The sequence below is a fragment of the Neopelma chrysocephalum genome, unplaced genomic scaffold, assembly GCF_003984885.1.
Source record: "Neopelma chrysocephalum unplaced genomic scaffold, ASM398488v2 Primary Assembly neopelma1_288, whole genome shotgun sequence".
Classification (NCBI taxonomy): Eukaryota; Metazoa; Chordata; class Aves; order Passeriformes; family Pipridae; genus Neopelma; species Neopelma chrysocephalum.
In genome coordinates this window covers 149,968-162,758 of record NW_020897950.1, presented here as the reverse complement: position 1 = coordinate 162,758, position 12,791 = coordinate 149,968, and the positions used below count along the sequence as shown (strand labels likewise).

Genomic DNA, 12,791 nt, shown 5'->3' with positions numbered 1-12,791 from the left:
CTAACCCAGGTGAGAGCCTCCCTCAGCTCCATCTCCCCAGGACGTGACACATCACGGAATCAGCTGCTTCCCAGCACTAATGGGGGAGATTTCTCCTGCAGCACCACCTGAATAAGGAAAAGAAGCAGGAACAGGTGCAAGGGCACCTTCCTGGGGTGGAGGGTTTAGAGGTGGCCACACGCTGCCCCAACACCTCCACAGGCCATCCTTGCAACGTCCCAGAGGCAATTCCTTCCATAAAACCAACAAATTACCCCCAAAAAAAAGCCACCATGCACTCAAAATATTGTCAGGGGACTCAGGGAAGCCTCTCCTGAAGAGCAGGAGCTCTGCAGGAGATGTGAGGGCTCAGAGACCAGCTGAGGGGTCAGTATGGTCCTGTCGGGGTCTCCCACGAGTGTCCTCCCTTCCAGGCCACACTCAGGGGCCTCTGTCACCGACAGAAAGGATGAACAGGTTTCTCTCCATCCACGTGACCTGGGCTGGAATGGATCGTGGATCCAAGTTTCACAAGGATTTTGTTCTCCCGGCGTTTGTGAAATATCCCGAGTCACGTTCCGGTTTCCTCATCTCTCAGTTGCTTCAGGTGATTCAGCTCCTCTGGGGGCTGATGAGTCTCCTCAACTCTGCATTTTAATTCCAATTCAATCTGTGGCATTATTAATATTACAGTGGCCTCTAGAGTCCTGGCTGAGATCAGCCCTGGGGAGATCCATAGGCAGAAAGACACTTTTCTCCCCCAAACAGAGCATTAAATCAGTGAAGATGCTGATCCCAATGTCCTCCCCCTCCAGCCTGGATGCTCTCGGGCTCCTGTGGAGCTTTAAATTCCTTCTGTTTGGCTTAAAAGCCCTTGAGTAATGAAAAGACTGGCTTGGACTCTTGCAAGGCTCCTTTCAGTGCCTCCTGGCTGGTTTTACTCAGAATTAGGGGTCTCTGATGTTGCTCCCTGCCCATGTCCCCCCTCCTGCCTTCGCCCACTCCCATGGTCAGCAGGAGTTTGATGCAAAGCCTCACCTGGCCATGTCCCACCTCTAAACCCCCAAATCAAACCTCAGTGAGAGCTTTAGAGCCCAGGGGTGACTCGACTGCCTTTGTAACCCCCCAGGGCCGAGCCCCAGTGCTGGTCCAGGGGCTCCTGGAGGGCACAGTCCTTGTTTTCAGGTCACCCCCCGCACAGACCAGCCCCAGGCTCTGTGATCCCCTTCTGCCACCCTCATACCTGCAGCCCTAATCCCCTTTGTCTCCTTCACCCACTCACAACCCAGATTCTTTTTTTCCCACGCTGCCCAAATACGTTTATTTTTTCCACACACCACCATGGCCTCATTTGTTCCCTTTTATTTTTGGGTTCCCTCCATAACCCAGCCCACCAGCCCACCCCACAATCCCACCTTCCCCTAATATTTGTCCCTTCCCAGTTTGGGCTCGTGGCTGCTTTGCATTAAGCCCAAGAAACAGGTAAATTGTGCAGTCAAAGGCAACAAGGCCGTCCAGAAACCTGCCCGTCCCCGGGCCAGGCGTGGTGGGCAATTAACATTTTTCTGGAGTAACGAGGGGAACGGCGGGATATCGATCTGCTCCCAGCACCATGAGTCAAATCAGCAGGGCAAAAACTCCCAATTAGCAAAGTGCTCGGGGTGCTGAACAAGCAAGTCCCTCCAGTGGGGCCCCATCTGGTTTCCGGAGGGAACGCACGGGGTGCCCTATAAAAGCCCTCGTGCCCCTTCGCTCCTCATCACCTCGGCCTCACGTCTCCTCTGAGCTGCTGCTGAACGGGGTAAGTGCAGCCTGATCAAACTTTGGCACCTCTGATACTCACCAGCCCTGCCCCAACCCCGAGCTCTTGGCCTCCTGTGTCCCATCCCTGTGACTGTCTCTGGCTCAGACCTTCTGCCTCGTTGTCTTCTTCATCCGTTTCTGTAGATAAAGAATAAAAAGCAAGTTGGAAAACATAAAACTTGCTGGCTCAGATGGCTGAGGACTTCTTAGGACTCTTTCCACCCCTTCTCACTCATCCCTGGGAGTTTTAGCTTCTCTCTAAAGACAGAAGGGAAAGATTTGCCCAGAGGACCAGCATGGGCAGACATGGGCTGCTAATTTTTCTCTCTTCTTCAAGAACCTGGATTATAATCATAGAATCATGGAATGGTTTGGGTGGGAAAGGGCCGTATGAATCATCTTGTTCCACCCCGTTCCATGGGCAGGGACACCTTCCACTAGCCCAGGTTGCCCCAAGCCCCGTCCAACCCGGCCTCGGACACTTGCAGTGTTCTTCGCCGTGGCACTCACTCAAAGATGAGTCTTCCCAGCAGGTCTCCAAAGATGTGCTCCCGCCAGGACAAAGACCAGTGCCACCAGCAGGAACGATCCTCCTGCCACAGCAGTGAAGGGTGTCACAGGAGCAGTGGATCCGGATGCCATGGGAGCAGTGGTGGATCTGGATGCCATAGGAGCAGTGGATCTGGATGCTGTGGCAGCAGTGGTGGATCTGGATGCCGTGGCAGCAGTGGTGGATCCTGCCATGGGAGCAGTGGTGGATCTGGATGCCACAGGAGCAGTGGATCTGGATGCCGTGGCAGCAGTGGTGGATCTGGATGCCACAGGAGCAGTGGATCCGGATGCCACGGGAGCAGTGGTGGATCCTGCCATGGGAGCAGTGGTGGATCCTGCCATGGAAACCCCCAGGAGTGCCAGCAGCAAATCTACCAAGTATCCTCAAAGATGAAGTGATCAGAGCCTCATCTGCAGGTGACCCAGGCATGTCCTTGACCCTGTGCCGAGTTCAGAAAGCTTTGCATGACCCCAGCAACTCCCAAAGAAAATGTCTCCCCCTCCCCTGGCGAGTCCTGTGACCTCTCCTGAGCTTTGTCTGTGGGTGCTGAAATAAACTCTCCTTTCATGGCACAGTTTCCTCTGTATCATCTGTGACTGCACAGAGCCAAAATCTGGAGTTTGGAAGGGTTTTGAGCCATTACAATTCAGAGTTTGGGAGGGGTTTTGAGCCATTCCAATTTGGAGGTTGGAATGGGTTTTTAGACACTGCAGTTCAGACACCTCGTGCTTGTTTAACGCCCTGACATTGCCCTGCCCAGACAGGGTTTGGGCACTGCCACAGCCCCACTTTGGGCTCCAAAGGAAAAGAAAGAGACAATAAAGATTTTCAGATGCTGACAACTCTCCCCCACACCCCATTCCCACACAGCTGGAGACCCAAACCCCCCAGCAAGACCCCAAGGGCTGCCTTGCACAGCTCAGGGCTGGCTCCAGGCACGACCACGGGGCAGAAAGAGCCTCATAGACAAAGAACCCCATTTTTTTGCCTTTTGGCCCCAAAAGGCCAACCCTGGGGGAGGTATCTCCACGTGCTGGTGGCAAACCTCCCAGCAAGCCTTTCTAGAAACCCTCTGCCCAGCCCTTGAGGAGCTCTGGGCTGGGCCGGGGGCGTCAGAGTTACACAACACGCTGACAAATTTCTTCTCAACTTGTAATTAAAAGGAATTGGGTAATTTATTGCTCTGGCATTGCCATTCATGAAATGGATGTTACCTTGATAAGATGGTTCTCGAGTGCGTCAGGAGGATCAGAAATATCTGGCATTGCTGAAAAGGGTGCAGGCAGCAGCTCACTCCCTGCTTTGGGATCCTTTGGAAAAGCTCTCGGTGTGACTCCGGAATTTGCCTTGAGCCCCCCCATGTCAAACCCCATTTTCAAGGCACTTTGAGGTGGCCAAGCACAAAATCTAGAGGTGCCCAGGCCAGCTGGCTGGATGCTCTTCATTAACAAACTCAGCACGAGGAACTGAGCACAGCGAGTTGTCAGGAGCCAAAAATTGCTTGGAGTCTTTTTTTCCCGAAGAATATTGACCATATTTTTCTGATGCCAGAACAAAACACAATTAAGCAGCCTGGGTACAGTTTGCCCTGACACTGTTCCAGTTTGTAACAGCAATTTAGCAATACAAAAGAAGCATTTAGGTTGCTCACCTGGTTCTTTAACCCTGCCCTGTCCTCCCACCTTTCCAAAAATCCTCCGTGTTTCGGGAACACCGAATGTGTCAGATGGGTTTTGGGATTCAGGAACCACTCAGGACTCGCAGTGACTTAACAAAGAGTCAGCACTTGTGTTGAAAGCAGGAGATCAGGAGAGGCAGGAGAGGCACCTCGGTGCCTTCCCAAGGGATGCCGGGTGTGAAACAGTCTTAGGAAAGGTGGAATGAGGCTCCATTTCCCTGGGATCAGCATAAAACCTTAATCAACATGGAGAAAGACAAATTAAAGGCAGGAGAAGTGGCCCAAAAATACCAACTCCTTGAGCATCTCGGCAGGAAGGGAAATATTTTCCACCCAGTGTTTCCCAAGCACTTTCCCCCTGACAAAATCCCAGCAGTTCCCCCATTTTAGCTGGAAATCCTGAGTTTAGTCTTTTATTTGCTGCCTGTTTAATTACTGAACTTCCAGTTTAATTACTGAAATATTTTCCACAAGCAGTGACAGAAAAGGGCCAAACAAGCTCCGTGGTCCTAAACAATTCCCAGCCCACACAGAGAAAAGGTACAGGGAGTATCCCAAATTATTGCTTGTGATCAGCTCTCACTGCAAACATGGCCCAGCCTGGAGGCCTGTGTGGGTCTGGGCATCCGGAATAGCACCGGGATTAACTCAATTAGGAGCTAATTGGGGGTCAGGGAAAACCCAGAAAGGACCTTCCTACAAGTTTGAGAAAGTCCCTGGGGTCTGACAGGTCCCCACAATGTGGCAGCCACGGGGTGACACCACAGGCAGCACCCACGGGACCCTCGTCCTGCACGTGGCAGCACCAAAGCTGGAATAAAAACCTGGAATAAAACCACCGGCACTGCTCGGGAATTACTCACGGGCTGAAAGTCAACCACATAATTATGCACCTTGCTAATCCTGGATCGCTACCCAGGGCAGGGCTTCTCCCTTCCAAAAATAAGAATTCCAACTGCTTGTGGTCCTTCTGGCAACAGCAGGAAACCTTTGACCGGCAAAGAAAGGTTTGGGGGGGATCTTTTCTCTCTCTTCATCACTCCAACGGGTTTTGGGTGGTTCCAAGGGAAATGAGCCAACAGTGGGACCAGTCAAACCACACAATCCCAGAATCATTCAGGCTGGAAAAGCCCTCCCCAGTGCCCAGCACAGAGGGAGTTGCTGTTAAAGAAGACTTTTCTCCCTTATTTTGGTACCTACAGACACATCTCTGTGTTTAGGGGGGTTTGCAGGACCAGAGAACCTCAAGACCTCCCAGAAGGATGTTGTGATTTAAGTATGAGCCATCATTTCCCCCCCTAAACACAAAGCCCTCCCCAGGTGTGATCAACACCCAAACCAACCTGGCCAAGCTGTGGAAACCGGGGCCACCCACACAACTCCCCCATCGCAGCCACCTCAGGCAGAGCTGCCAATTAAATTTCTGTGGCACAGGAAAGGCGACCTACAAGAGGAGGCAATCCCAGCGTGGATGGGGTGAGTCACTCCCCGAGCCCGAGGAGTGGGGAGGCAGAAAAAAAACCCACATCGACGAACGAACTGAACGGGGAGAGCTCGGAGACAGGGAGGGGCTTCATTTCCAGGTGGGGTGTGCAGGGAGGGTATAAAAGTGCTCCTGGCCCAGAAAGCCTCATTCCCTCCTTGTGTCTTTGCTGCTTGAGCATCTCAGGTGAGAGCAGCGATTTTGGGGGCTCCAGGGCTGGGTGAGGAGGTGGGGGGGGTTTGGACCCCCACACCTTGGGCTGGGCTGGGGTTTGTTCTGAGGGTGGTTGTGAGAGGGGAGGTGGGTGAGGAGGGAGTGCAGGGGTTGCTGAAGGAGCGAGAGCAGAGATTTGGACTTGGAGGGAGACTCTGGAGTGTTGGCTTGAGGTGGCATGTTCTGGATTGGGCTTTGGTGGGACAATCCCACGGGGGGAAAGAACCCAGTGCAATGTTTAAAGCGGATTCTGGGATTGGGCCACGACTGGATGGATGTACACCCAGATTTCTCTTCCCTGGAAGGGCCCCTGATGGTTCCTGTCTCTCCCCACAGGTCCCCCCAGCACAGGACAATGTGCTCCCGGCAGGAGAAGGACCAGTGCCACAGTTACACCCGCCAGAGCTCCGGGGGCTGCCACAGCTCCGGGGGTGGGGGCTGCCACAGCTCTGGGGGCAGCTCTGGGGGCTGCCACAGCTCCGGGGGCAGCTCTGGGGGCTGTCACAGCTCCAGGGGTGGTGGTGGCTGCCACAGCTCCGGGGGTGGGGGCTGTCACAGCTCCGGGGGCAGCTCCGGCGGCTGCCACAGCTCCGGCGGCTCCGGCTGCCACGGGAAGCCCCAGATGCAGGTGCAGCAGCAGCAGCAGCAGCAGATGCCCCAGGTGCCCCAGCAGAAGATGAAGTGACAGGAGTGTCACACGCTCCAGCTCCAGCTGCAGAGGCCACACCTGGACCAGCTCCCTCCCACCTTCCCAGAGCTCCCCAGCCCCGGGGTTTTCCGGCTGCCAAATCCCCTCCTGTGACCTCTGGAGCCACCTGGGGAAGAGACATCACTGGTGGTTCTCTGCTGCCTTCAGCTGATGCCCCAGGCTGTGCTTTGGCCCCATGAGGTGCCCAATAAAGTTACATTCCCAAGATCTCTCTTGCGTTTGCGTTTCCTTAAACTCCTCATCCTTGTTTTCCCGAGCCAGGGAGGCAACCAGGGAAGGAGCTGGGATGTGTTACACCCTTGCTCAAAGGCTGAGCAAAGGGAGCCCAGCTGCCAACCCCACTCATCCCAGGGAAACCCTTGGAGTGATCACTCATCCTAAGTTTTGGGCTTCCTTTCCTTTGCCTCTTTGGGCTTTGCCTGTTAAAAGATATTTCTTTTCCCTGTAACCACAATAAAAAGGAAAGAGGGGGTGACAGGACAAGGGGGATGGGTTCAGATGGACAGAGGGGAAATTTAAGTTGGATACTGGGAAGGAATTGTTCCCTGTGAGGTTGGTGAGGCCCTGGCACAGGTTGCCCAGAGAAGCTGTGGCTGCCCCATCCCTGGAAGTGTCCAAGGCCAGGCTGGAGCAACCTGGGATAGTGGGAGGTGTCCCTGCCCCTGGCAGGGGGTGGAACAAGATGATCTTTAAGATCCCTTCCAACCCAAACCATCCCATGATTCTAAGACATCACAGCTCTTAAAATCCTCTGGAAAAGACAAAAACAGGCTGCCTCACAATGCTCAGAAATGCTTTTGTCCTCGAGTCCCTGGGGATTGTTCAGGGGAGGGCAGGGATGTCACAGCAACAGCCAAAGCCCAACAGGGACACAGGGCAGGAACTGGCCCCTGGTGCAGGCAGGGACCTGCCCCAGCACTCACCTGGCCCTGAGTGGGTGTTTTCCCAGTTCCTCTGCCAATTACTGCCACAGCCACCGGGTTCTGGAGGGAATTCCATGACCTCAGTGACAGTCAGCAAGGAAAATAGCAGCTGGATTTGGTGCTGGGTGAGCCACAGGTCTGCGGGGTCAGGGGAGAGCTTTGCAATCCTCCCCATCTCCGACCTCCCAGTCAGAGCCACACCCACCACCACCAGGTGGAGGCTCCCGATGGGCAGTTCAAGCATCCCAAATTTGGGGTGTGAGCAGCTCGAGCATCCCAAATCCTGGATGTGAGCAGCAGGACACTCTTTGGCAACAAGGTGGATGTCCCCGTTTGTTTGTGCAGCTCCCAACATTGTCTTCTGTGTCCCAGATTTTCCTTGCCTTTATCCCATAAAAAAGGAGCTGTGGCCTTTAGAGGTCAGTGGAGTTTGTGGGGTGATGAAGTGCTGGGCAGTTTCCAATCCCAACAGGGATGTGCAGGAAGGACATTTCCAGAGCTCTGGCTTTGCTCCAGCAGGGAGCACCAAATGGGTCCTTTAATTCCTCATTTTAGTTCCTTCATTCAATGACCTTTGTCGTTAAGGAGGTGGAAATGGCTCGTCTTGGTCACCTTGCTCAGGTCTGTGTGAACACAGCAGGGCTTGCAAGGCTTTCCACAGCTCCCAACACCCTCCTCTTGCTGCATTTTGGGGGGAATTCACACTCTTTTAGGTCAAAGAGGGTTCTAGAAACCCCTGTTGATGATGTGAGACCCTTCTCCAGAGGAAACCCAGGAGGACTTTGCCCTCATCCCACCGGTTGTTCCCACGACTGTGGCAGCTTTCGGATGAAGCACCTCACAGGGAAGGGAGAGCCACTTTCCTCTGTTTGCCTGGCTTATTCCTGGCTTTATTTGGTGCTGGCTCCACTGCAGGGATTAGGCTCTGGCAGCAGAGCCTCAGGAGATGGGGCTATAATTAAGCCTGAGCTTAATTTCACAAAACAAATCTCAAGCAGACGAGGCTTTGGAAATCCAGGCACCCACGAGTTTTCCTATTAGAGGCAGGTGAGGCTGGCAATTAGACACTTATGTGGCACAGGAAACAGATAAAAAAGGAATGATATCCATCACTCATGAGTCAGGAGGGCGATGTAAACACAGGGCGGTCGGATGGGGATTGGGTGATAAATTAACAGATCCCTGTGACAGGGACCTGTCTCATTTCCGGGAAAACCATCTGGCACCTCTATAAAACTGCTCCTGGCCCGGCACCTTCATTCCCTCCTCTTGCTTTCCCCTCAAGCTCAGGTAAGTCTGGCAGCACGGATGGGTTTTCCTTCCTTGAGGAATCATTTCCCAGCGAAGGAAGCAGAGCTGGGAGCGCTGGGCGGGGGATGCTCACGGGGTGTGGGATGCAGGGAAGAAGACAAGGATCCCTCTCATGGCTGGGTCAGGCTGTGCTGCTGCACCCAAGGGATGGAATCGTCCATCCTGGATGCAGGACATTGCTCCAGATCCCGGGAGGCATCTCCTGGGATCCTGCACAGCAGCGCCGAGGGTGGGATGGCAAAGGGGGCGGGCACGGGGACACCGGGATGGTGGCACTGGGACAACGGGGGCAATGGGACAATGGGGATGGTGGGATTGCAGCAGCCCCTGATGGTTCCTGTCTCTCCCCACAGGTCCCCCCAGCACAGGACAATGTGCTCCCGGCAGGAGAAGGACCAGTGCCACAGTTACACCCGCCAGAGCTCCGGGGGCTGCCACAGCTCCGGGGGTGGGGGCTGCCACAGCTCTGGGGGCAGCTCTGGGGGCTGCCACAGCTCCGGGGGCAGCTCTGGGGGCTGTCACAGCTCCAGGGGTGGTGGTGGCTGCCACAGCTCCGGGGGTGGGGGCTGTCACAGCTCCGGGGGCAGCTCCGGCGGCTGCCACAGCTCCGGCGGCTCCGGCTGCCACGGGAAGCCCCAGATGCAGGTGCAGCAGCAGCAGCAGCAGCAGATGCCCCAGGTGCCCCAGCAGAAGATGAAGTGATGGGGGTCCACACCTGGACCAGCTGCCTCCCACCTCCCAGAGCTCTGCCAGCCCCGAGGGTGCCTGGCGGCCAAACTCTCTCCCCCTGGGGAAGGGGCACCACTGACACCCCAGGCTGTGCTTTGGCCCCAGGAGGTGCCCAATAAAGTTCCATTCCCAAGATCTCTTGTGTGTTGGTGTTTCCTTGGGCTCAGCAGCACAGATTCAATGGGGTTGGTTCCTCCCTGAGCCCTCAGGATGCTCCGATCACCCACCACAGCCCATGTGGATCATCCCTCCCTCAGCTCTGCTCCCCTCCCTCAGCCCTGCTCCCCTCCCTCAGTGGGGGAACAAGGTCCTACGTGATGGAGAAGCACAAAAACCTCTCCTCACCCCATGGCAGGTCCTGCCCGGGCCCCACACCGGGGTGTGGTGCCCCTTGTGGGGATCCCTGGTACCCCCAGACCCCCTTTTCAACCCTGCCCTGTCCCCTCGGGGCTTCCCCACCACCACAGCTCTGAGCAACCTCCCAGTTGCTCCTGGAGGCTCCTGGTGATCAGTGTGAGGCTCATAAAAGTCAGACAGGCATCACTTTGTACCGTTTTTATTGGGGTTTTTATGGTCTTACAACCATTTGGGTAAGAAGGAGCAAAATAAGCCAGAAAAAAGCCACTTTTTGGATATTTACAATGAAACAGTGAGGGGCTGATGGACCAACCCCTGAACAGCTGAAGGATCAGATGCAGGTGAGGTCTATTTTTGGTGTGTCCACCCCTCCAAACCCGTGGGAATTTTGCTGCTGGCTCCAAATGAGCTGGAGATGAGCTCCCAACCATAAGCCTTTAATTTTCCTTGAGGAATTGCCACTCTTTGTTCATTATTGTTCTACAGTCTGAGTCAACTAATTGCATGGCTCTTTCCAGCCCCATTAACCAGGGATTTTTCACTTTCTCCCCATTAAAAACCTGGATGAAGGGGTTGATACTTCAGCTCGTGCTCTGGCATTGTGTTTAGGAGAAGAGAAGAACAGATCCGGCCTCACCCCCCCCCTCCAGCCCTCAAGCTGCATTTTTAAAGCACCCCAAAGAGACACCCGAGGAGCATCAGGGGCAAACAAGAGACCCGGGGTTCTTTTTGCCTCATGGAGGTAATAGGTGGAGCAGGGCGTGGTCTGCACATCTCCTGGGGTGTTGCCAGCACTGGAGGAGCAGAGAGAGCCCAAGAGGGGGTCCCAGGGCTCAGAGTGATCCCACTGTGCTGCTGCCACTGCCCTTGGCCCCCAGAGCAATTCAGGGATCCTGCAGAGAGGGAGGAAAACCCATGGAGGATTTCACTCATGACCGTCCCAAAATCCTGCTGGGGGTGACATCCCTCCCCCCAGCCCCCATTTCCCCAACTCCTCTGCTTTGCACTAAATCTGTGCCCAAGAACTCTGTGCAATTTTAATTAGAGCTGACTGGGTGCTCTCTGAGCCCCCATGGAGCTGCAATTCATCCCTGCACGAGCCATCCACTTAAAACTTGGACTTGATGATCCTTGTGGGTCCTTTCCAACTTGGAATATTCTGGGAATCAGTGGATCCCACCCCCCTGATGGACTGGGAGTAAAGTCTTGTCACCTCGGGGTGACACGGGTCCCATGATGTCTCTGTCCCCTCCTAATGAGTCCATGCAAATGTTGTGCAGGAGCTTTGTGAGCTCCCTGGGCTGTCCTTACCTGCTCCCTCAGGGCCCCGGGAGTGGTGGAGGTGCCCCTCAGTACACGCAGCGTTTGCCCCTCTCCTTCTTGTTGATGGGCTCGGTGTCCGGGTCCGAGGAGCGGGGGATGTACCTGTACCTGCTGGTGGGCGACCTCTGAGGGGACAGGAGCTCATCAGCCCCTCCCAAAGGGGGCAGGAGCGAGGGCTGGGTGCCCTCAGTGCAAGGGCAAAGCCAGGAAAAGGAGCAGCAGGCAGAGGAGGGGGTCCAGAGCCAAGGGGTCACTGCCTGGGATTACACCTGGATTTGCCCAGGGAGGAAACGGAGCCGGGGGGGACCAGGCACCCCATCCTCAGTGTCCCATTCCCTGCAGGAAAATGGGGACAGCAGGACCAGGAGGGGGAATGGGAGCTTTGCAACAGAAGCCCAAGGAAATCAGCCACGATGCACAACCTCGGGAAAATCAAAGATTGGAGAGATCCCATTCCAGCCCTGGATGTGGGGTGGGTGTTGCAGCCCCCTCAGCACCCCTGACCACCCCTAAATATCACCCCAGCACCTTTCCCACACATCTTGGCACCCCCAAGCCTGTAGATTTACCTTGACAGGGGCAAATTCCTGCTGGATCAGCTTCTTGAACTCACTCCTGCTGAACGTCTCCGATTTCCTCCCCTTCCTGGCACTGCCCTGGTAACTCTCCAGCATGTCAGTGATGGCTTTAATGAGCTTGGACATGTCTCCAGTCCTGGAGAGGAGCAAAACTTGAGGCCACAGCAGTTGGCAGGGGCAGCTGTGCCTGCAGGAACCCCCCCCGTGTTCCATTCCCACAAAATGTTCAGTTCAGGTCAAATCTTTCTGAACCTTTTCTTGCCAGAGGTAAAAAGCACCTTTCCCTTGCTGGGCTGCCCATCCTGACTCCTCTGAGGACTTTCACCTCAATTCCCTCCATTTCTCCACTTTCCCTGGTGGGTCTCAGCTGAATTTTAACTGCCTGGTTAAATTAAAGGGAAGAGTCTCCCCGTAGCCATCTCAGTCACTTGGGGTGGATGAATCAGCTCGTGCAGGGGAGGGAAGAGCCGTGTCCTCACACCCTCCTGGGAGCTGATCTCGTCCTTCCCACCTGAGCCCCGCTGAGAACTGGTTTCAAAATAACCCTGGAAACACAAAAGCTGGTTTAAAGCCCCAAAAGGACCGGGGGAGACTCACCTGCGTCCACCAGGCTCTGGTGCAGAGATAGATGGGATGGTGGGAGCAGCTCTGCCCCGGCCCTGCAGGCTGCGGGGAGTGGGTGGAGGGTGAGGATCCCTTCTGGTCAGTCCTGTTCTCCCCACACTGCTGCTCTTCCCAGGAGCCTCCCTCATTATCCTGCTCCTCCGAGGATGTTTACCAGCACACCTGGGAAGGTGTATGTAGGTCAGCGTGTGGTTCTGGCTCTGCACTGGGAACACCTCCTTGGATCCTCAAAAAAACCCCGACCAGAGGTTCTCTTCGTGCATAAAACTTTGCATTTTTCATCCCCTAAATGGTTTTTTTTTTTTCCTCTACAACCAAAGTTGTTTGTGAGTTCGAGGGGCTTTGTGACGCTGAAGCTTAGAAAATGTCAGAGACCAAAACAATTCCTGCAGAAAAGGAGCTTTCATCTGATTTTTGAGGCTGTCCCAATGTCCTGGGAGCTGCCTCTGGGCCCGGACTGCACCAGTGTTTGCCCACTTTGGGTAAGAGCAGGATGAGGAGCCCTGAGAGCACAGGGCAGTGGTGACA

The 12,791-nt window shown here is 54.9% G+C and overlaps 2 protein-coding genes across 2 annotated transcripts; both read left to right on the top strand.

Annotated features, from left to right (window-relative positions):
* Nucleotides 1-2,325: 2,325 nt before the first annotated feature.
* Nucleotides 2,326-2,733, top strand: LOC113978094 (sericin-1-like). The gene is made up of 2 exons (XM_027704793.1): nucleotides 2,326-2,393; nucleotides 2,460-2,733. Exons 1-2 carry the CDS (start codon nucleotides 2,326-2,328, stop codon nucleotides 2,731-2,733), a joined length of 342 nt encoding a protein of 113 aa, XP_027560594.1.
* A 6,291-nt stretch (nucleotides 2,734-9,024) lies between these two features.
* On the top strand, nucleotides 9,025-9,354 carry LOC113978070 (loricrin-like). Its single transcript, XM_027704763.1, has one exon. It carries the CDS (start codon nucleotides 9,025-9,027, stop codon nucleotides 9,352-9,354), a length of 330 nt encoding a protein of 109 aa, XP_027560564.1.
* Nucleotides 9,355-12,791: the final 3,437 nt, after the last annotated feature.

What these genes read in the sequence shown, in the direction of transcription:
- LOC113978094 (XM_027704793.1), top strand. Translation starts at nt 2,326, where the DNA reads ATGTGCTCCCGCCAGGACAAAGACCAGTGCCACCAGCAGGAACGATCC. An exon ending in TCCTGCCACAGCAGTGAAGG is followed by an intron (nt 2,394 to 2,459) that starts GTGTCACAGGAG and finishes CCATAGGAGCAG; the next exon opens with TGGATCTGGATGCTGTGGCA.
- LOC113978070 (XM_027704763.1), top strand. Translation starts at nt 9,025, where the DNA reads ATGTGCTCCCGGCAGGAGAAGGACCAGTGCCACAGTTACACCCGCCAG.